The sequence below is a fragment of the Martes martes genome (assembly GCF_963455335.1).
Source record: "Martes martes genome assembly, chromosome: 4".
In the NCBI taxonomy this organism is placed as follows: domain Eukaryota; kingdom Metazoa; phylum Chordata; class Mammalia; order Carnivora; family Mustelidae; genus Martes; species Martes martes.
The window spans coordinates 178495627-178517881 of record NC_137891.1 but is presented as its reverse complement, the minus strand read 5'-3'; the positions used below and the strand labels follow the sequence as shown (position 1 = coordinate 178517881).

Sequence of the window (22255 nt, the reverse complement as noted above, 5' to 3'; positions counted from 1 at the left end):
GCTTGCGGGGGGGCGGGAATTGGGGGATTTGAGGCTTCGACTCAGCGCAGAGAGTGGGAATCTCCAGAGAGTTCTACCCTTGGCCTGTCTGCTGGGCCGGGAGCAGCCAGATTGAGGCTCACGAATTCCTCTGGGTCTTGCTCTCCCTGCCAGTAATAATTTCCAGCATTCACTGAGCACCTACTGTAGACCAAGTCCTTGGTGCGCAGACCACCACCACCGAGTGGGTCTTATTACCCCTAACTTCGGGGTGAACAGACAGAGGCTCACAAAAGCCAAAAAGAGTGGTTCTCACGTTGAGCTTGCATTAGAATCTCCCTGAAGGCTTCAGATGGCTGGACCCTCCCCCCTTCACCCCGACCCTCCCTCCACCCCCCCACCCCCCTCCGCCGCCGCCCCCAGTTCTGATGCGGCAGGTCTGGCAGCGGGCTCGGGAATTTGCACAAGCTCTGGGTAAGGTCGATGCTGCTGGTGCACGCTGAGGGCCACCAGTGGAAAGGTATCGTCTATCATTTTGCACCAGAATACACATCCAGATCCGCCACTAAAACCTGTGGCCTGGCCTCCCCACCACCCCTTTGAGTGTGCGAGTGTGCGAGCGCGCACACGCAGGATTTTATCTCTCTATCAGCAGTAACCGGTGTCGGATCCCGCTCTGCCCAGCCTGGCCGATTCTCCGCTTCACATGCTGCCCCCCCTTCTGGCACCCCCCCCCACCCGCGCTCCCCCAGAGCAGTCAGCCAGAGCCTCCAGTTGGGGTTGTTAATTTTATCTTCCTCCACTGCGAAAACACAACAGCTGGCAGGGGAGGGGCGAGGCAGGTGAACGGGGCCCTGCCAGTCAGCTCCCGCCCGGGGGGAAGGCGGGTGGATGGATGATGCCTACAGCCGCCGGAAGTTCCCCCGTGACCCTGTCCACTCAGAAGCCCCCCCATCCCCCCCAGCCCCAGCCAACTCCGGACAGGGAGAATCCCAGGCAGTACCTGCCCACACGGGCAATGACCTAGACCCAGGTCCATCACCACCGCCTCAGCCCACGGACTCCCACCCACTGTCAAGTTGGAGGGGGCGGTGGGTGGGCTCAGCAGCTGCCGCATAGCAGGGCCCTTTGCAGCCCATATAAGCACAGACGCTGCGTTTATCTCTCTTGTCACTGATGGTGGCTCCATTTGGGGGCTTTTTGTCAGGTTTTTTTTTTTTTTCCCTTGGCTGCTGTTACTACTTAGTTCAATATTCAATTTTCCCATAAACCAAAGTGTTGTGCTTTTCCCCCCTCTCTTTTTCTTGCTGTAGTCCCCCTCCCACGGGTGGGGTCAGCTTCCTCCTGGGGTTTCTCCTAGGAGGGAGGGTCTTGGGGGGACCAGAGAGTTCAGCCCCTTCCAAATGGGGCAGGGATTGGAGGGCACCATGCTTGGGTCCCATCCCCCACGCATTCACTCATTCACATGGCACATATTTACTGAGTGAATCCTTGTGTGTTCAGTGCTTGGGATGGACCCTGGACAGGAGGCTCCCCTTCCCTCCTGGTGCTCACATTCTAGTGGGGGTGTCAGAGAAAAAGACCAGATGCAAACCAGTGTATGAAATAATTGAACATTACGACAGGCTTTGTGAAGAAATAGCAAAGAGCTGTGACAGAGAATAAATGGGGGGCCCAGCTTAGATCAGGAGGTGACACTTGAGCTGATAGTTGATAGATGAGCAAGACCCAACCATGCAAAAAGCTGAGCAGAAAGCAGCAACATATGCAAAGGCCCTGGGGTTTGAAGGAGCTTAGGATGTTCATGGACCAGATTCTCAGTGTGCTTGGAGCATGGTGACAGAGAAGGTGGCCTTGATCAAGGCAAGGCAGGGTCCATACTATTATAAGGTCTCATGGGATTCCTTTCCACAAACAGGCTGTGCGCTTGCCCATGCTGAGACAAAAGAAGGAAAGAAGGAAACAGGAATTAAACTTGAACTCATGTGTGTCAGGCCTGCACTAGCTGAGGTTAGGTGGAAGAAAAACAAAGCTCCATGCTTCAGGGAGCACAGTCTCGTGGAGAAACAGATGTGGATCCAGGACAGAATGACAAGCACCAGTGTGAATGACAAAAGCAGAATGCTCTGGCCATCCAGAGGATAAGCCCTAACCCAGTCTGGCAAAGTCCTAGAAGACTGCCTGGAGGAGGCAGCGCCTGAGGACAGTCCTAAAGGAAGAGGCAGATTTAATCCACAGGACTGGTTTGTGCAGAGCACAGGGGAGGGGAGAGAGGTGCAGGAGGAACCTTGGGCAGCTCAGTGTGGCTGGAGCAGGGTAGCTTCCTAGAGGGCTGCCTGGAGGAGGTGCTCCTTTGAGCAGCACCTTATAGATGTGGTAGAGAGGATGGAAAGAAACTGAAATGGGGGACCCCCTCCAAAAAAGGGAAGAATTTAAAACAGGGAACGTAGAGGGACTCAGGCACAGACATATCTATGTTGTGGGTGGCTCTTTTCTTTTTTTTTTTTTCTTTCAAGATGTGGCATAATGACTGGTTGCTGATGGAAAGGAAGGCAGTCAATAGAGCAGGCATGCTGAGAGCAAAGAATGGATTTTTGCAAATAATATAATTTTGAACTTGTCTTTTTCCTCCCCCACCCCTCCCCAAATCTAATTGGTTACCGCCCCATGATAAATGATAGTCAGAGCTGGAGTGTGTTCAGAACCGTCACACTGTGGGACCCAGGGAATAGGAGAGGTGATCCCCTCCTCTAGACACTGGCCCCTGGAAGTGGAAAGAGAAAGAAGCTCCCTCAGCCCAGGGAGGGGTGTAGGCAGTCGAAGGGTCATATACATAATCCTTTCCATTTGTACAGAACGTTGACGTCCTTATGGAAGGGTTATGTCCATTTTCTCTTTTGCTTCTCTCTAGTCTGGAAGTGGAAAAGTTAGCAGGGTATGTTTTATTGGACCCACTTGACAGGTGGGAAGACTGACGCCTGGTGGGTCAGCGGACTTACCCATGATTCCATGGGCTGTTGGTCCAGAGCCTGCGCTGGACCCTTGGTGTGACTCTGTCTGAGCCGGTCCTCTGGCGGGGGGCCGGGGAGGACCTCACAGGTGGGGAGAGAACGTCCCTCCAGTAGCTGCAGTTCGACAGGGGCCTGCTGGGGTTTGTGTAAGAATAGGTTCGTGTTCCCAAATTCTAAAGGCCACAGGGTGATTTACAGAGCCAAGAACCATCACATTACCTTGAAAGTGAGTTACGATGACCGAAACAAAGTTCTGCTTTCGAGATAAAAGACAGGCAGTATTTCAGAGTTAATTTCATAAAACCGATCACCCGACCATTACCTCGCTGTGTCGATGTGAACTGTCAAGAATAAAATAACCACAGGCCCTCCCTCCCCCGGCGGCCCAAGGAACGGGGCAGCAGAGGGTGGCTGTGGCCGTGGCCGCGGCTGCGGCTGAGGCAGCCGGGAAGCCGCCTTACCTTTCCTGACGCCAGACAAAATCTGTCCAGGTAACTTCTCGCTGCAGTCCTCTGTGCTTAAGACCAAGTCAAACAAAACTGGGAAGGTGGCTGACTTGATGTGGGGTCCGGGGATTCAGGGGCGTTTTCTGGTGGTGGTCTCTGATCATGGACTTGTAGAGCTGGGGGGCCTCCGCTGGTCCAGGGTTGGCCGTGTGTCTGGAAGTGGCTTGTCAGTTCTGAAGCTCTGCTCAAGGCTAGATTCTCAGCCCCATGGTCCCATCCCCTCCCGATCCAATGATGCCTGCCCCATGGCTCATCCCCTGAGGATGGTCCTTTCAGGGAAATGGTGCAGGTGGGCATCCCCCTCCTCGCCACCCAGGAGAGCATTGCACTAGCGTCTGAAGAGACATTCCCAGGGTTCACAGCAACGGGACACTCGTGGTGGGGGCACTGGGCATGTTGCGGAAGAGTAGGGGAGAGGGACACCCACAAGGCAGGGGTCTGTGTGGATTCTTTGCCATTCTGTGTCCCGTGGCTCACAGCCCAGTGGCCTGCTTTATCCTGCTGCTTCTGGAGCCCGGCTTGGACCTCGGGATTGTTCTCATCTAGGAGGTTGCATGGAATTTATGCCTGTGCCAGCAGCTGGCCACCTGCCTTGGACTGGACCCTGTTCCCAGGGCCATACATCCATATCGGGTGTGGGGAACAGAGCGGGGTGCTTGCTTTGACCTTGGTCAGAGATTGTAAGAAGGATGGGTTTGGGGATGAGCATGGAGATGGGGCTGGGGAGACAGAGTGAGGACGGACGGACATGGAGAAAGGAAGGGGCGCACATGGGGGTGGGAGCAGATGTGGCGATGGGGTGGAGGTGGAGAGGGGGGTGGGGAGGAGGAGGCAGCCGGAGGCAGGAGGGCTGGAGACAGGAAGGGGAGGAGGAAGGAGGAGAGGATGATGTGATGTGTGGAAGGAAGCATCCGTAAACAGCCAGGGGCTCCCAGGTGTAGACAGCTCCCTGGCTGCCTGCGCTCAGAGCCCTCCACCAGGAGACAGGAGGCGAGATGCAGAGTGACATTTTCCTGGGACACAGCGACTGAGGACTATGTTGGTGGGGCGAGTGTGGGAAGCCGGGGCTGTCCACGCGGATATTAGCAGCTCTGCTGTGTCATTGTCCATACAACTGAGATCTGTTATTGTCTTATGAGCTTGATTAGCTGTACATTTTGCTAAGACCTGCTCAGAAATATAACGAGGGACAGGAACACATCTCCCAATCAGGGTCTGTCTGTGTGGGCGGCCTGCGTGACGTGGGTGCAGATCTCCAGAATGGTGATAAGTGCGTGCGTGTGTGTGTGTGTGTGTGCACGTGCGTGTTGGGGCCAGGGGGGTGCCCATGCTCTGCAAAGAACCCTGGCCAGAATTCGGAAGTCCCGAGTGCCAGTCTAGGCTCTGCTACTGACTTACAGTGTGACTGTAGGCAAACCTCTCCCTCTCTCTGACCTCAGTCTACTGACCTGTAAAATGGAAGGTCTAGACCAGTATTATCCAGTAGGAACATCATGCAAGCCACATATGTAAGTTTTCTAATCACCACACGGAGAAAAGCATTTATAGGGGAATTAAATTTAATAACATATTTATTACGTCCAGTAGAGCCTAAACATAGTTTGAGCATATCAAATGTATATTGAAATTTATATTTCAATATAAAATATTAGTGATGCATTTAACATTCTTTTGACAATGGGCTTCCAGATTTAGTGCGTATTTTATGCTTACACAGAAGAACTCAAAAAACCCAAATTTCAAGGGCTCAACAGCCACATGGGGTGAGCTGACTTCTATGTCGGAAGGTGTGTGGCCAAGGCATCTTCTGGTCTTCTCACTGAACTGTGAACACCCCAAAGGCAGAGACCTTTTATTCTCTGGGCCAGTAGCAAGGAGACTCAGGAAAGCATGTTAGTAAATTACCCTGCTAATCGGCGCCCCGACATATATTGGGTGCCCTTTCAAAACACCTTCCATCCAATCATCACAGGTACCCTGTAATTCCATTTCACGGATAAGGACATTGAAGTTCAGAGAGGTTAAACCACTCGCCCAAGATCACACAGCACGTACATGGTACAGATGCTCCTTGAACTCTGGGTAGTCTGATTTACAGCCCATGCTTTTAACCCCTGCCCTGCGCCACCTCCCGGGTAATGGCGATACAGATCATAATGAACTCCGCTACACGGCACTGCCAGGCATCCTGGAAGCATCCTGCCGTCTCCTCCTCAAAGCAGCCCTATAAGGAAGGTTCTAAGGGTGTGGATGAAAGTGAGAAAGAATGAGTGACACTGAAGGTGGCCATGCCATTTCTGAGCCTGTAGGAGTCTTGCAGGGTACACTTAACACTTGCACAAACACCCTGAGTGCTGCCAGAGGTTCATGCCACAGTTCTAACTGGCACGGTCCCTTTGTCACGGGGGTAGCTGATGTAAGTAGAACCACCCACGGGAGAGCTCCCGAGGGATCTGCATCACAAAGTGTCTATGAAGGCTGAGCTGTGCCACTAAATGAGCGTTCCTGGTGGCTCGGATGGGCATACTTAGGGCTAAAGGTAGATACAAACTCCTTTCTTCTTTCCAAAGACCGAGGTGGCACAGCCTCATGTCAGAGCTGGGGCGCTTGGGTTCAGATCCTGGCTCTGTGAACCCCTGGGCAATTTCCTTCACCTCTTAAGTTTGCCATCTATAAAATGGGAATAAATAAACCCGCCTCTTAGGCTGATGGGGAGGGTGGAATGTATTCACCCATGCTAAGGGCTGAGAACAGCTCCTGGCTCCTAGTGTTGGCCAGTCGTTGGGTCTTGCTGTGGGCACCCAGGTGTTTTGCTGGAGTTTGAGAAGTTAGATTGCAGAATCTGGGACTTCTGTCTAATGGATGTGTTCCGGTGTGCGTTTCCCCTCTCCGAATTCCTACCCCACTTACCATCTGTTTCCTACAATCTTACACTTAATTACAATTCTGCATCTATTGTTCTCCCATTGTTTCCCGTTCATTCCGCTTCCCTTGCCAATAGAGCAGCACGTGGCGGCTGCCTGAATGAATGGATGGCTCCTACCTGGCTTCATTTCACTAGACCTTAAAATAGAGTTGCTGGGCGGCTGTCACCAGCCCCCTCCCCCAGCTCCAGCCTGTGGGCTTCTCGTCACTGTGTTTCATCGCTGCGCGCCCACAGCAGGCGCCTGGCACCATGCCCAGCACCGAGTAGGTATCCGGAAATGTTTATCAAACTTAATTAAACTGAACTAGAGTGAAAACCCCCTGCAGGAAGGAAAGACCTATGGCCATTCCTTCTCTCTGCTTCCCCCTGCCGCTGCTCTTGACCCAAGAATGGATAAGCCAACGTGGATAGGCTTGCCCAACCGAAGTTCTCATGTTCTAGCCCCTGCCCTGGCTGAACATAAGGGGCTGGGGAAACCATTGGGGGGATCCTAAGAAGAGCCAATCCCGACCCTGTGCTGAGCCCTTTACACATCTAGTAACTCACACATCCTTCACGGACGTCTGCCCAGTCTGACTCCTATTTTGCGAATGGGGGAACTGAGGCTCACAGTTTGGGTAACTTGCCCGAGGACATGGAGGTGTGGTGACATCTGGGATTCAGACCCAGGAGCTCCTGATGGCTCCATCTGTGGCCTTTCCAACACCGCACGGTGCCCTGGAGCTCTGGCTTTGTCACACCAGCCAGTGGTGGCCGGCAGGCAGAGCAGAGCCAGTGGGGGACGGGACCAGCCAAAATAAGCCAACTTCCAAAAGGAAAGGAAAGCAGCAGTTTGGCCTTAAATGTCTCTCGAAGTCATGTACTCTCTGCTGCCCTCAGCCTGCTCTAAATGGCCGGCCTGTCTAGCCTGAATCACTGTCTGTGTTTTCAGTCTCCAAAATGCAATTCAGATCATGTCACTGCTCTTGCCTAAAACCCTTCCATGGCTCCCCACTGTTCTCAGGACAAAGGAGAAAACTCATAACCAGTGGTGTGCTGGGAAACCCCCTTTCTGGGAGCTGGGGCAGGAGAAGGAAACACACAAAAAGCCTTATTTGTAGTGGCGGCCAATTTCTGTGGTGTAAAGACGCCTGCTGTGGCCGATTTCAGGCTACCAGCAGTCCAACAACTTCTTGACAACAGTCCTGAAAATGGCACATTGAGGTCTCATGAGCTGGTAGGACCCAGCCCCAGCACAGCACTGCAAGCACTAACCGACCATCAGAGGCGCTGTCCCCGACCCCGCACACCTCCCAGGCCCCCTGGACACCACATCCTCCCGTCCCTAGCTCCTTGCACGGCAACCCCCCAGCCGCTGTCCCGGGCTGCCTCCCACCACCCCTGCCCCGGGCCGACACGCTGCAGACCTCTGCATGGGTGGTCCCCTCCACCTGCCACACTTGTCCTCCAGCTGCTCTTGCTTCCTCAGGTCACAGCATGATGTCACTCCCTCAGGCTCGGGCAGGAACCCCTCTATACCTATTCTACCTCCCGGTAGCTGATGCACTTTGCACATTTAACTGCATGGTCCACGTTTAACCTTCGCGAGCAGGCTGTCCGCCCCAGGAGGCAGAGCCCTTGCCTATGTGCCCAACCTGGACATCATTCCCACTAGAGTTGATGCCAGTGGCACCGCCTGGAGTCGAGCAACTTCCTCCCCTTCCTGCTCCCAGCCCCCACCCCGGGACCTGGCCCATCGTAGGTCATCTGCAAACTCTTCCCAAATCTTCCATTAAACCTCTGTCTCGCTGTGCTTCCCTCTTGGGTAGCTCCCCCCACCTCCATCGAAGTGGTGGCCGCGGACATGCCAGCCCCCTTCAGCCGCTACCAAGCCCAGAACTTCACGCTGGTCTGCATCGTGTCCGGAGGAAAACCAGCGCCCACAGTGAGTACCCGTGGAGTGCCCAGTCCCTCCCCAGCCCCTGCCGGACCACCCTTCTCGGTGCCGTGTCACCACAGTGCCCACTTCGCAGAATAAAGGGAGCAGGTGTGGTCTCCATAAGGTAACTCCGAGCCATCTGCCCCGGTCTGGCCCTGCCCACTCATCTGACCCCCTTCCCCCAGGTGTCCATGTGTCTGCCTTGCTCCCAAGATCCCGGCACAGACAGCCCCATTTTTTTCTGGACCCTCGAGTCCCAGAACGACACATGCATCTTTAGAGGAGCTCAGCATTGAGCATGCTCCTGCCCCAGATACTGAGTAGGATGGAGACAAATGAGACCCAGAGAGGGGAAAGGACATGTCCCAAGTCACCCACAGTGTTCTTGACAGACATGGGACTTGAGTTCATGGCCTCCAGCTCCAAGTCCACTGTGGAGGGAGAGGGGCAGGAGGAAGGACAGAAGGAGGGAAGAAAGGACAGAAGGAAGACGAGAGAGAATCCCTGTTTGGTCCAACTCTGTATTAGACTCAACCTAACTTGTTCAAGATCTTTCAGCCCAGCTCACGAGTCATTGTCACGGCCACTTCGAGGGGTGGGGGGCGCTAAGCTGGAGAACTGGGTTCTAGCTCCGGCCCTGCCACACGCACTGAATGACCTTGAGCAGAAACCTCTGCCCCTCAGGTTCTGCAAGGAGGTTTAGGAAGGGGATAACATTAAAATTTTCAGCTTTAAAAAATATTTATTTATTTATTTGAGAGAGAAGGTGTTGGTGAGCAGGGCAAAGGAAGAAGGGGAGAGATGCTCCCCTCCCAGCTGAGTGCAGAGCCCAACATGGGGCTCGATCTCAAGACCCTGAGCTCTTGAACTGAACTGGACCCAAGCCCCCCAGGCGATTTTGAGCTTTTTAAGAAGCAACAGGACCTATTTGGTCTCGATGAGATACAGGAAGCCTCATATATAAAACATTTAAAAGTGAAGGAAGGGCAAGTTGCCCTTATTGACCTCTGAAGCACCTGCGTAGAACCCTTAGGGTTCCCTGAACCCATACTGGGAACCCATGGACTGCCTGCTTTCAAGGCCTCCTCCAACAGAATTGTATAACACTCTTGCCCCTGTGAGTTTCATACATCACTAGGATCAATGAGGGGCCGGGGCTGGTGTGGAGGATGGGTAGGGTTAGAGTTCAAGGTGGGGAGACAAGGCATTCTAGACCCCGATCTGTCTCACAGGCATGATGTAGTGGGGTGACCTGGGGGCCCAGGCTAACTTGACTCCAGGACCTGAAGATAGACCCAGCTTCTTAGGGCAGGGCAGGAAAGAGGTCCAGAGAGACCCAAGACAGGGAAAGAGGAGGTGCACCTAGGCACGGGTGGGGCAGTAGGCAGGGGTGGGGAGACAAGCCTTTGGTGGTGCCCATATGCTGCCACCTTGTAGTCCCAAGGAAACAGATAAAAAAAGGCAATTTTAAACCCACTGATTGATGAGAGCAGGATTTGGCCCCCAAGTTTCCCCCTTTGGAACCCCAAAGAAGTCTGGCCTCCCTATAATCAGACAAGCTGGTCTTTTTCTCCAAAGAACAACTTCTTTTCCAGAGGATACAAAGAAAGGTTCCTTACAGCCTCGGGGCTGCGGGGAGACTCCCCACCCCCAGCCCCTGCCTGCTCCTGCCATTTAAGATACGGCAATAAAATACTCAATTTCACATATCTATGTAGTTGAATACAGATATAGATGTTAAAGACATCTTTCTCTCTCTACACACACACACATAGGATCCTTAATTCCCCACATTCCAGGCATCTCACATTTGCCTGGGATGTCAGAACTTAAAAGAATTCTTTGGTATAAATTACAAATCTGCTTTTGAAGCACTTTTCAAAAAAGAAAGAAAGAAAGAAAGAAAAATCCAAAGCAGGTTGTTATGTGCATATGAGATTCTTTGTTGGAGCTGTAAACTCTGAGAGGTTCTCCCTGTCCCACATTTCATCCCCCACCTCTCCCTCCTGCCTGGCCCACAACCCCTCCCTCTCCCCTCAGCCACAGCCCCCCCACTTCTCCTTCCCTCCTCACCCCTAACCCCCCACTTCTTCTTCCTGCCTCTACCGCAGTCCTCCTCCCTTCTCCCTCCCCCCAACTCCCCTCCTCTCCTTCTCAGCGTCCTCCTCCCTCCCCTCACCTGCACCAGCGTCCCCAGAAAGCTGCTTCCTGCTCTCCTCTCTCCCTGTCTCCCATCGATTTATTTATCTGATTTATTAAAGAAATACACCCAATCCCCGCAGGCCTCTGGGCGCCTGTACCAAAATAAAAAGACAGCAAATTAAATTAAATGCCGCCTCTCTGAACTTGAATTCCCCATTAGCAGAGAAAGCGAGCAGACTCAGGCTTTAGTCTCATCCCCACACCCCGCTCCTGCCTACACACGCACCTGTTTCCTTCCTTCCGGTCTAACCTCCCAAAGGCGCCCGCGCTGAGATCCTTTCCTCTTCATTCTTCTTCCGAAGGCTCCTTTACTCTCCGGTGACTGCCCACCTTCTCCTTCCTCCGCAGGCTTTCCCCAGGTGGGCAGGGGTGGGCTGCCCAGAGCCTAGGTGGCTGCTGCAGGCCCCTGTTTTGGGACACCATGTCACTTAAGCATCCAACAGCCCTGACCAAGGAGTCTGTGCTCTTATTCCCCTTTACAAGCAAGGAAACGGGGGCTCAGAGAGGCTCACCTGCTGGTAAAGGAGGTGCCCTCAACCTCTGCTGCCAGGGGCTATGTGTCCCTGTGGACCTGAGCTGACTTGTGCTGGGGGTGCCGGAGGGAATGGAAGGAGGAGGAGGCGGCGGTCCCGAAAGAACTGGCATTCTGTGGCTGGTTCCTCTGAGAAGCCATGGGGAGATCGAGGTCATTCCCACCCAGTCTCTCCCACACCCTCCTTGCAATTTCAGGTTTATTTCAAACGCGATGGGGAACCCATCGAGGCTGTGCCCCTGTCCGAGCCACCGGCTGCGAGCTCTGGTCCCCTCCAGGACAGCAGGCCCTTCCGCAGCCTCCTGCACCGCGACCTGGATGACACCAAGATGCAGAGGTCACTGTCCCTGCTGGACGCCGAGAACCGGGGCGGGCGTCCCTACACCGAGCGCCCCGCCCGCAGCCTGACCCCGGACCCCAGCATCCTCTTCCAGCCCACCACGGAGAACATCCCAGAGACGGTGGTGAGCCGCGAGTTCCCGCGTTGGGTCCACAGCAACGAGCCCATCTACTTTCTGCGCCACAGCCACGCCCCCGGCAGTGACGGCACCGTGGAGGTGCGCGCCCTGCTCACCTGGGCGCTCAACCCGCAGATCGACAATGAGGCCCTCTTCAGCTGTGAGGTCAAGCACCCAGCGCTGTCGATGCCCATGCAGGCAGAGGTCACGCTGGGTAAGACTTGATGGGTGCCGTGCTGCCGCCCCCCCTGCGGAGCTGGGCGGCGGGGAGCCTGGGCGCGGGGTCCTTGGCTCGCGGGATGTTGGGGGGAGGTGGAGCAAACGGGCGGCAGGCACAGAGATCAGAGCTGGGGTTCTAAAGATTTTTTATTTATTTATTTATTTGAGAGAGAGCATGAGTGAGAGAGATCACAGAGAGGGAGAGGGAGACGCAGACTCCCGGATGAGCAGGGAGACGGATGCGGGGCTCAATCCCAGAATCCTGGGATCATGATCTGAGCTGAAGGCAGACGCTTAACCGACTGAGCCCCCCAGACGCCTCCAGAGCTGAGGTTCTTCAGAAAGTTCCTGGGCTGGATTGGGGAACGTGGGGAGGGGTCCCAGGGAAATCGTGGAAGTTTGCAGAACGCAAGAGGTCAGGGGAATTTGGTCAGTCAGGATCAAGAACATGGAGAGTCAGAGAAGTTTGCTGAACCTGTGATTGCTCAAGGTAAGCAGAAGAGGATTGGGAGGTGGACATTGTGGCCCCAGAGTCTCGCTCTAGCCTCTCGCTGTGCCTCCTCACGCACCCACTGTCGTGGGCCATGGTCCTGAGCCCTGTTTGCTTGTCATTCTATGGAGATTTCATGAGCAGCCCTTACAGCCAGCCCCGGTGCTAGACGCTGGGACCTTGTCAGCCCGGAGCCCACCCCCACTGCTCTTTCTGGACCCTCTGTGCTTCCCACTGTTCTTTCTCGAATTCGAACCTCCCTGACCTCCAGATAGAATCCGCCCCGGGCAGGGAAGCACAGCAGCTGTAACTCTTGGGCAGCTTTTCCCAGGAAAGCCATCCCCGGCTCCTTTTGCCCAAGCATTGGCTTCCCGGGACAGTGCCCTGCCCCACCCCCACCGAGAGCGAGAAAGCCCAGATGAGGAATCCAGAGCAGCCGGAGGGGTGAGCTTGCCGTTCACATCTCCTGCCTCCGTGATGGTGAGGAGGGGGTGCTGCTGCGGGCCTGCCCCACCCACTTCCCACCTGCACCCCACACCCGATTAAAGCACTCGCCTGCTCTGTCCTTGATCCCACAGGGTTCTCTTGATGGGAGCCCCCCCCCCCCCCGCCATCATCAGAGAAAGGCCGAGGCCCACCGATGGACAAGGGGCATGCACGGGCATGGGTGTGCCCCCCAGGGAAGTGAGGAGTGGGACACAGCAGGGATGTGTCACAGTGGATGAGTAGAAATCCCAGGCTGGCTTCCCATCCACCCTTGGCTGCTGCCTGTTGGGTTGACCTCAGGCCTCATGTCCCTGAGCATCGGTTTTCTGACCTATTGAATAGAGCGAGTAATTGGGACCTCATAAATGACAGGGGCCCGGGTCTATACAAGATGATTTCTGCACAAGGTCTCCTTGCGCCTGTGCAGTGAGCCTCTGGGACAGCATCCTCATTCCCATGTCTTAAGTGAGGGGAACGAGCCTTGGAGTACCTCCCCTTGTGTCACTCAGCCAGGTCTGATCCCAGGCTCACCTTCACTGCTGCCCTCTACTGCCCACCCGCTGGGCCTGTGGTGAGGACCCTCAGAGCCAGTAGGCGTAACTTGTGCAGAAAGCTCTGAACCAGAGGGGTCCTGAGGGAGCAGAGGGCCCCCTGCATTCTGGCCTTGGCTGGAAGACAGTGGAAAGGTCAGGGAGACGACCTTGGGGCACAGAATCCAACCATCTGATTGGGACTTTGAGGGTCAGGCCGGTAAAGATCAGACCATGCTTCTCCATGATCCCTCCCGTTCCCTCTGCTGGGACGTCCTCCCCAGCTCAAATGCCACTCCCCACAAGAAGACATGCACGGGGGTCCCAGAACCCATCTCAGTAGGTGGCAACTACCTTCTTCCCATCAATGGAGTCAGAACCTTTGCAGTCACCCGTTTCTCCCGCTCTTTTCTCCTACCCCACGTCCAAGCCAGTACCAAGCCCTGGCAGTCCCACCCGAGAACCTGCCCCACATCTGCCACTTCTCATGGTTTCCTCTCCAACCACCCAACCCAAGCGCCATCAATCCCCGTCCGCATTCTTACAGTAGCCCCCAGACTGGTCTTTCTGCTCCCACTCTTGTCCTTTTCTGTTCTTTGTCCTGATTGATCTACTTAAAATACAAATCAGATCATGACACAGATACACACCCACCCCTGACCCTCCAATAGTGAACAGATAGATTGATAGAACAGAATAGAGTCCAGAAATAGACCCACATAGAGAGAGTCCATTGATTTTTGACAAAAGCCCCCAGGCTGTTGAATAGGGAAAGAGAAGTCTTTTTAACAGACAGCCCTGAACCACCGGACAAGCTTAAGGACAAAATGACCCCAGTCCCCTACCTCGCATGCACGCGAGAATTAATTTGAGACGAATCCCAGGCCTAAATGTGAAACCCAACAACATAAAGGTTTTAAAAAGCAAAACATGGAAATAGAGCTTCGTGATGTTGAAGTAGGCAGGGATTTCTTTAAAAGGTCACAAGAGGCACCAAATGAAAAATTGAAAATGACTAAATTAGCCTGAATCAAAATTCAGAGCTTCTGCTCGTAAAAAGGCACCTTTAGAAACATGAAAAGGCAAACAGCAGACCAGGAGGAAATACTCTCAAAACAGATAAATGACAAAGGACTGGCATCCAGAATATATGAAGAACTATTAAGATCAGTTATGACACGACAGCTCAATTAAAAAAAGAATACATTAAAAAAATTTAAAAATTAAAAAAAATACAGAGGACCAATAAGCATATTAAAAGGTGTATAATATCATTAATCATCAGGAAAAGGAAGACTAAGTCCTCAGTGAGATACGCTATGTCACAGCGACTAGAATGGCTAGTGTTGGAAAAGCCAGGGACAGCGAATGCCTGCAAGTTCCCACTGTTCTTTCTCGAATTCGAACCTCCCTGCCCAATGCAGGGACAGAACAGGCAGAACCGTCATGCGTTGCTGCTGGGAATATAAAAGAGTACCATGACATTGGACTCTTAGTAGTTGCTTACCAAGATAAAAAAAAACAAACAAACAAAAAACACCCCCACTTTATGACCCAGTAGTCGCACTCCTAAGTGTTTACCCAAGAGAAATGGAAACGTATATCCACAAAGATTCGGACGTGAATGTTTGCAGCCACTTTATTCATCACAATGGCAACCATAAAAACCGGAAGTAAACCAAACATCCATAATTAGGAAGATGGGTGAACCAATTTGTGGTATATTTGTACCATGAACTACTTCTGGTCGATACAAATGAAACCCTGTTATAGGCAATAATGGGGACAGAGCTCAAAAACATGATCGCGAGCGAAACAAGCCAGACAGAAGAGTGCATACTGCATGATTCCACTTCTGTAATAAATGTCTAGGACATAAAATCTCTGGTGATAGAAATCAAAACAGTTTCCCTGTGGGAGATGGAAGGAGGCATAAAGGAAACGTCTGGAGGGATGAGAACATTCTAGAGTTTGGGATGGTGGTTACTTAGGTGCTCACATTAAGATTCATCACACTGTGTTCTTAAGAAGAGCGCATTGCCCTGTAAGACTGCCACTATATTTAAAACCAAATCTCAGCAGTGTTCACCCGTCGTTCCCCTCTGCTCCATCTATCCAGCCACGGGTTCCCCTTCACTCTTCTGTGAATACGCCCAGCTCAGGCCCACCTCTGTGACTCTGCACTGGCTCTCCTTTCTGCCTAGCATATTCTTGCCCGGATAGTCTCAAGCCCTCTGCTCAGAAGGTCTTTCCTTGAACACCCAATCTCAAACAGCCTCTTCCTCCTGGCCCCATCAACTCCTTGCATGGCATTATTTCCTGGTATCACATTTATCTCAACCTACAGGTGTATTATGTGTTTCATTATTCGCTGGATCCCCCACTGGAATTTTGAAGTCCACGTGGGCAGGGTCTATACCTGCCTTGTTCGCATGATGCAAGGCTCAAAACAATCCCTAACATATAGGAAGCACCTGTTTAATAATTAATTCATACTTTTCTGGGTTGTTGTGAAGATTAAGTAAGGCCAATACACACAAAGTGCTTAGCATAGTGACAGGGTAAGTACTCAGTCAATATCAGCTACTGTTATTATTCATCATTGTATCCCCTACATTACCCTGCATAGTAATTGACACGGATTCGGTGTACAATAAAGAACTACATGTAGAGCACAGATGAATGAATGGGTGGGTGACTGGAATGGTAGGTTTATGGGTGGGTTTGTGATGGTTGGATGGATGGATAAGTGATAGATGGATGAGTCGATGAGTAGACAGGCTAGATGGCTGGATGGGTGAGTGAGTGAGTGGGTAGGTAGGTAGATCAATGGTTGGATGGGTGGGTGGATGGATGAATGGATGAATGGATGACTGGGTGGATGGATGGGGGGGCTGGATGGGTGGGTGGATGGATGAATGGATGAATGGGTGACTGGGTGGATGGATGGGGGGGCTAGATGGGTGGATGGATGAGTGTGTGGGTGGATGGATGGATGGATGAGTGGATGGATGGATGGGTGGGTGGATGGATGGGTGGGTTGACGGATGGATGGATGAATGGATGGGTGGATGGATGCATGGATGGATGAATGGTTGGATGGGTGGATGGATGGATGAATGGATGGTGAGTGGATGGATGGATGGATGGATAAGTGGGTGGGTGGGTGGGTTGACGGATGGATGGATGAATGGATGGGTGGATGGATGCATGGATGGATGGATGGGTGGGTGGATGAATGGATGGATGAGTGGATGGATGGATGGGTGGGTGGATGGATGGGTGGTTGACGGATGGATGGATGAATGGATGGGTGGATGGATGCATGGATGGATGAATGGTTGGATGGGTGGTTGGATGGATGAATGGATGGTGAGTGGATGGATGGATGGATGGATAAGTGGGTGGGTGGGTGGGTTGACGGATGGATGGATGAATGGATGGGTGGATGGATGCATGGATGGATGGATGGGTGGGTGGATGAATGGGTGAGTGGATGGATGGATGAGTGGGTAGGTGGGTGGGTGGATGGATGGATGTTTTAGTGAACACCCAGAATTCCTGGAAAAGCCTGTAGGGACTTTTCCAAGAGATTTCACAAGGCTGTTGTAATGCTCTGGAGAGGTAAGGAGGGCAGCTTACATAATCAGGATCTTTTGCCCTCCTCTGGGCAGATGCATACCACTTTACATTTCATATCATAGCCACCTATCTGTCCCCCATTATTATTTTCAGAGCAACTCCTCAAATAGTGTAATATCCTATTCTCCCCACTCACAGGTAAGGAGACTGAGGCCCAACAATTTGAACTAACACATCCAAGTCAGGCCATCAGAGAGCAGAAGGCCAGGCCCCAACCTTGGGTCTCTGGACCCCTCCTCTTTCTGGAGATCAGGAAAAGTCCAGGGGCTGAGAACATTCCTTTCGGACCCTCTCAGTGCTGTGTTTTAGGAGCAGGTGGTGGGGGGAGGGGGCAGGATTCAGTTTCCAGGAGCTTCTGGTGACTTTCAAGGTTGGGGGGAGGGGGGAGGGCAGCAGCAGTGGGCCTGGCTTGTGGAATCAGAATTCGATAGGTACTGGGGTGGAAGGGGGGGCTGTCGCAGAGGCCCACCTGCCGCAAAGGCACTCGTAGTTGCAATGGCTGCCAGGATGGAGCTCAGAGGGAGGGCGGACCAGACCCCTCTCCTGCCCCCACTGTCCCTTGGGGTCAGCTCTTCATGGGAGTCCTTGGGAGCAGGCAGCTCAGAAGGCCAGGGAGGGAGTCTGGCTGCCCCAGGGGAAGCCAGCCTCCTGCTTTTCCCATCCTCCCCACCTCCAGGCCTCCGTCCGCAGGCCTGTGTGCCACCGAGCGCTGCTCCTGCCACCCCCTTGCCTATGGCAAGGCCAGACCTCTGGCAAGCCACAACCCTCCTGAGGGCCAGGTTTAGGGCCTGCAGAATGGGTTTTGTGGTACCCAGCCTCACAAGCCCCAGGGTGGGGACAGGCCTGAAATGGGGTCTCGTGCGTCTTGGGCTCCCTCCCCTCTCTGTCACTAGACCCAGGCCTCGGCCTGAAGGATCAGGTGGCACACAGGACAGTGAGCAAACTGACCCGCACAGGAAAGGGGTTCACACTTCCTCTGGCGGGGTGCCCTTGTGCGCCCTCTGCTGGCTGAAGCCAGACAGTGCCATCCCAGAGGGACACACAGAGCGGACGAAGTAACTCGGGGCCACTTTTCCCTGTGCAGGGCTTGCACCTGCAAACTCACTTCACAGCCCTTGAGGGTCAAAAAAGAACGGGAGGAAGCTTCTTGACCCCCGTCCCAAGCCCCGCCAGGCCTTGGTTTCCTTACAGGGACAATCCAGAGGTTGGGAAGTTCTAGGAGGTGTTGCACAAGGCCTGGGGCGCAGTAGGCTCCCGGCCAAGGCCAATGTCAGCCCTGCACGCCACCGCCTCCCAGACCACCAGCACAGTGGGGCAGGGCGGGTGGCTGTGGGGGGTGGGGTGGGCAAGGGTTGCTCTTATTGTTGTCATTGTGCACCTGCAAAAAGCAGGTGCCGTGACTGGCCCAAGGCCACATGCCCTAGACCAGAACCTGCGCAGGGATCCCAGGAGCCAGTGCTCCTTTCCCCCGCCGCGGGCCGAGATGGTAGCTGAAGCCTTCCCTGCACTGCCCCTCTTCCCACCCCTGCTTCCCTCAGCCCCATGTGGCACTTCAGATGCCTGGCTCGTGGTTTAATTAACAGTCCTTTAGTTCCATTCTCAGAGAATGAACTTGGCAGTGCCTGGGAGACCACCCTCATCGGCTGGCTGCTTGGATTTCTGCTAGGAGAGCCCAATGGGAAGGAGAGGCTGGGGAGGAGGCAAGGCCGGGTGGGGGCGATCCCAGGCCAGCCCCAGAGCCTGGGGCAAAGCTTTTCTCCTGCTCCCTCCCCTGGAAGATGTTCACGAAGAAGGCACGGAGCGGAGCGTGGCCTTCTGCTCAAAACCCTGAGCCCTTCCTCCAGCCCAGGGAGCCCCAGCCCCCACAGCCCCTGAACTTCGACCTCGGCCCCAGGTCCTGGCTGTTCCCTTCCCCGGAACCCTCCTGTCTCCACTGAAATGTCAGCTCCTGGGAAGGGACTCTGGCCACCACTCACCCTCGGTGCGACTGCAGAACTCTCACGTTCTCGTGGCTTCTGTCTACGCACTTGTTTGCACACGGGACTGTCTGCCCTACAGAAGCGTATGCCCCCAGCCAGCAGGTGCTCCCAGCTCCACCCAGAGTCAGGCACGGGAGTGGCTCAGGAATGACCTGTTGAACAACTGAAGGCGTGAATCTGGAAGAAAGAGCCCCAGGAAACATGGGATATTAGCTCCATGGGTGACCTTGGATAAGCCCGTTTTTTTACCTGTGTGCCTTGGTTTCCCAATCTGAACCCAAGGGGACAGGCTCCGAGGCCCCAGCGGCTGCCCCAGCAGCTCTCCTAGCCCTGCTGTTCTCTTGTGTACCGGATAGCAAGGACCCCGGGCGTCATGCCCTCAGGCTCAAGCTATAAAGGGCCTTGAAAGAAGCGATACAAGAATGGGAGAAAAAGGGGCAGGGAAGACAAGGGCCCATGGAAGGAAATGATCCCTCCACACCTGTCTGCCTCCCTGGCCGCCTCCAACCTAGGGATTTCAGAAAACCCCACCGGGCAGATTACCTAGTAGAAGGAGCCCTGGAGCAGAGGGGAGGAGAGCTGAGTTCTGTCCTGGCTTCTCCTCACTGTGTGACCTTTGGCAAGTCACTTGCCCTCTCTGGGCATAGTGAACCCAGCTGGGCTGGGGACAGGAACAGCAGAGTCCCGCCTCACCAGGGTTTAGTGCAGGTGGGAGTCTGGGGTGCCTCAAGCAGTCAAGGCTGTGGAAATAGTTGCCCCCCCCCCATTCGCAGCTGAGTCGTTTCTGGGGTAGACTTCTTTTGAGACATCCCTGACTCCACCGTCCACTGGGCTTCTCTGCCTTGACCCTGGTCACACTGGCTTGTGTCTGTCTTTCATCCCTATGGAGAGTGAACCCCACAAGACGTCGTGGTCTGGGCACCACTGAATGCCCAGCTCTCAGACAGGCTCTGACTGACTGCAGGGGCGCCGGGACTGGGTATGAATGAGCGCAGGTGTGAACAAATGGACAGGCACCCTCAGAGCTCCTGGTTCTGTGGTAGCTGATCCCAAGGATACTCACCACTGGACTAGAACTTCCTCTTCTATTTTCCCTGAGCCTCCTTTCCTTGCTCAGTCTCCCCTTCCCCATCCCTACGTACACCTCTCTGACCTGGCCTCCTTCTCCTTACAGTTGCTCCCAAAGGACCCAAAATCATGATGACGCCCAGCAGAGCCCGGGTTGGGGACACAGTGAGGATTCTGGTCCATGGATTTCAGGTCGGCCTCTCCCTGAGCATCAGGGAGGCTGGTGGGAGGGGGTACGGGTGCCAGGGGGCACAGCATCCCAGGCAGCATGCTCCAAGAGCCTTCCCTTGACCTTCAGCACTTCCAGCAGGCCTCAGTGTCCTGGCCTGTGGGGTAGAATTGGCCTTGATGAGGAATGGCAGAATGTGCGTGCATGTTTGATCTCTCATCCAGAGCTCACAGCACACACAACTCATGGACCCTGACCATCTGTTGAGTCCTAGAGTCCTTCTCTTCCTGGTGTCCCGGGGCAGCCACTCCCAACGTATGGGATGGCCCTGTGTTTCCAGCCCTGGCCATGCCAGGCCTCTGACCCCTTCCTGCACTGGCAGAATGGGTCCTCCTGTGACCCGACTCCCCCCACCGCCGTTCTGACCCATACAGAATGAAGTCTTCCCGGAACCCATGTTCACATGGACACGGGTTGGAAGCCGCCTCCTGGATGGCAGCACCGAGTTTGATGGGAAGGAGCTGGTGTTGGAGCGGGTTCCCGCCGAGCTCAACGGCTCCATGTACCGCTGCACGGCCCAGAACCCCCTGGGTTCCACCGACACACACACCCGGCTCATTGTTTTTGGTACGCCGCCCTGACTGGGGATTGGAAGGACGAACAGGGCCGGCCCTGGCTGGAGCTGTCCCAGGGAGGAGGGAGCATCAAGGGCCGGGATCCCCTAAATTGGGCCCGAGAGGATGCCCTATGCGAAATAATACAGTTCCGCGCTGGAAACCAGAGAGCTCTGGGTTCAAATCCCAGACCCAGCCCTTCCTAGCTGGGCAACCGTGGGCAAGCTACTTAACCTCCCTCAGTTTCTGCATCTATAGAATGGGGCTGACGTTAACCACCCACCGAGGCTTTCAGCTGTACCGAGAGCTCGCGCGTGATGCCACATGGTGGGGACTGGGTACCGGGGAGCTCCTTTACCGAGTTCTGAATGCTGCCCCCATCTGCTTCTCTTCCTGTTCTTTCCAACAGAAAACCCAAATATTGCAAGAGGAACAGAGGACTCCAATGGTAAGTCCTCACTCTCAGAGCTGTTTGCCTGAAAGCGAGGGATTTCCAAGGCTCCAGAACGCCCTGGTTCCCCAGCCGCCCCTTCGCATCCCCTTGCCTTTCCCTGGAGCCTCAGGCAGGCGACTGTCCTCCAGTTCAGCAGTCTGGGTCAAAGGCGGTCAGGAGTGCGTGTTGAGGCCGTAAGGGGGAGACTCAGAACCCCAAACCAGCCAGTGGGGATTTCCAGGGACCTAGTGTGCCCCCTTCCCTCCCCACCACTGTTATCCACAATGAACTCCAGCTCTCTTAGCTCAGAGAACTTAGTGCCCTGGCCCCAAGAGAATGTGTCCAGAATTGACCATAGGGTTGTGCCTGCTCCCCCGCCGGGCTCGGGACCACTCCATAGGGCAGTCAGGTGCCCCGGCTGGAGACTTTGATACTGTCCTCCTGGATCTGCCACCCCATGACCCTCAGACCCTGCTCCCCAGCCCACCAGCCCTCCCCCCCTAACACTGAGCCCACTGCACATTTCACAATGGAGGTCCCTGCACCTGGTCCCCACTAGATGATCCCATGGCCACCAGGCTCAGCCCAGCAGCCCTGGGACAGATAAAGGGTCATACCCATTTTGGTGCGACAGGTGGCAGAACTGGGATTTGAACCCAGTACATCCTGTTGCTGAATCCAGACTCTGTGGGGGCCCTTTGAAGCTCTGCCATTCCAGGATCCACACCCTGCCACGCCCATCCGGTTCGGTGGCCCTGACCCTGACTCTGACCCTCCTCCGTGCCGCCCAACCCAGGTTCCGCTTCTGGCCCTCCTGGCGTCCGGCTCACCTTGGTGCTCGCCCTGACAGTGGTCCTGGAGCTGACGTGAAGGCTCAGCCCCCACTCCTGCCACTCCACCCAGCACTGACATCTCTGCGATCGGTTTTCATTTCTTTTCTAAACTATTTCCAGTCTGTTCTTAGTCTCTTTCTGTCTGTGTCTTGGCTTCTTCAGTCAGTTTAATTAAAACAGAACAATTTTCCCCACCTTTGTCTGTGGCTCTGAATTCTTCATTTATTGGGTGACCGCAGCTGTTGGGACGGGCACTGGGG

General features: G+C 54.4%; 1 protein-coding gene across 1 annotated transcript in view; it reads left to right on the top strand.

The window, feature by feature from the left end:
* The window catches only part of IGSF21 (immunoglobin superfamily member 21), a gene marked incomplete at both ends in the record, with an annotated part of 234315 nt that extends 212283 nt beyond the window's left edge, over positions 1 to 22032 (top strand). Inside the window, 6 exons of the mRNA XM_080801557.1 lie at positions 8231 to 8346; positions 11272 to 11746; positions 20053 to 20138; positions 20550 to 20742; positions 21139 to 21177; positions 21959 to 22032. Coding sequence (XP_080657683.1) covers positions 8231 to 8346; positions 11272 to 11746; positions 20053 to 20138; positions 20550 to 20742; positions 21139 to 21177; positions 21959 to 22032 — 983 coding nt within the window. The remainder of the gene's footprint in view (positions 1 to 8230; positions 8347 to 11271; positions 11747 to 20052; positions 20139 to 20549; positions 20743 to 21138; positions 21178 to 21958) is intronic.
* Between the last annotated feature and the right edge of the window lie 223 nt (positions 22033 to 22255).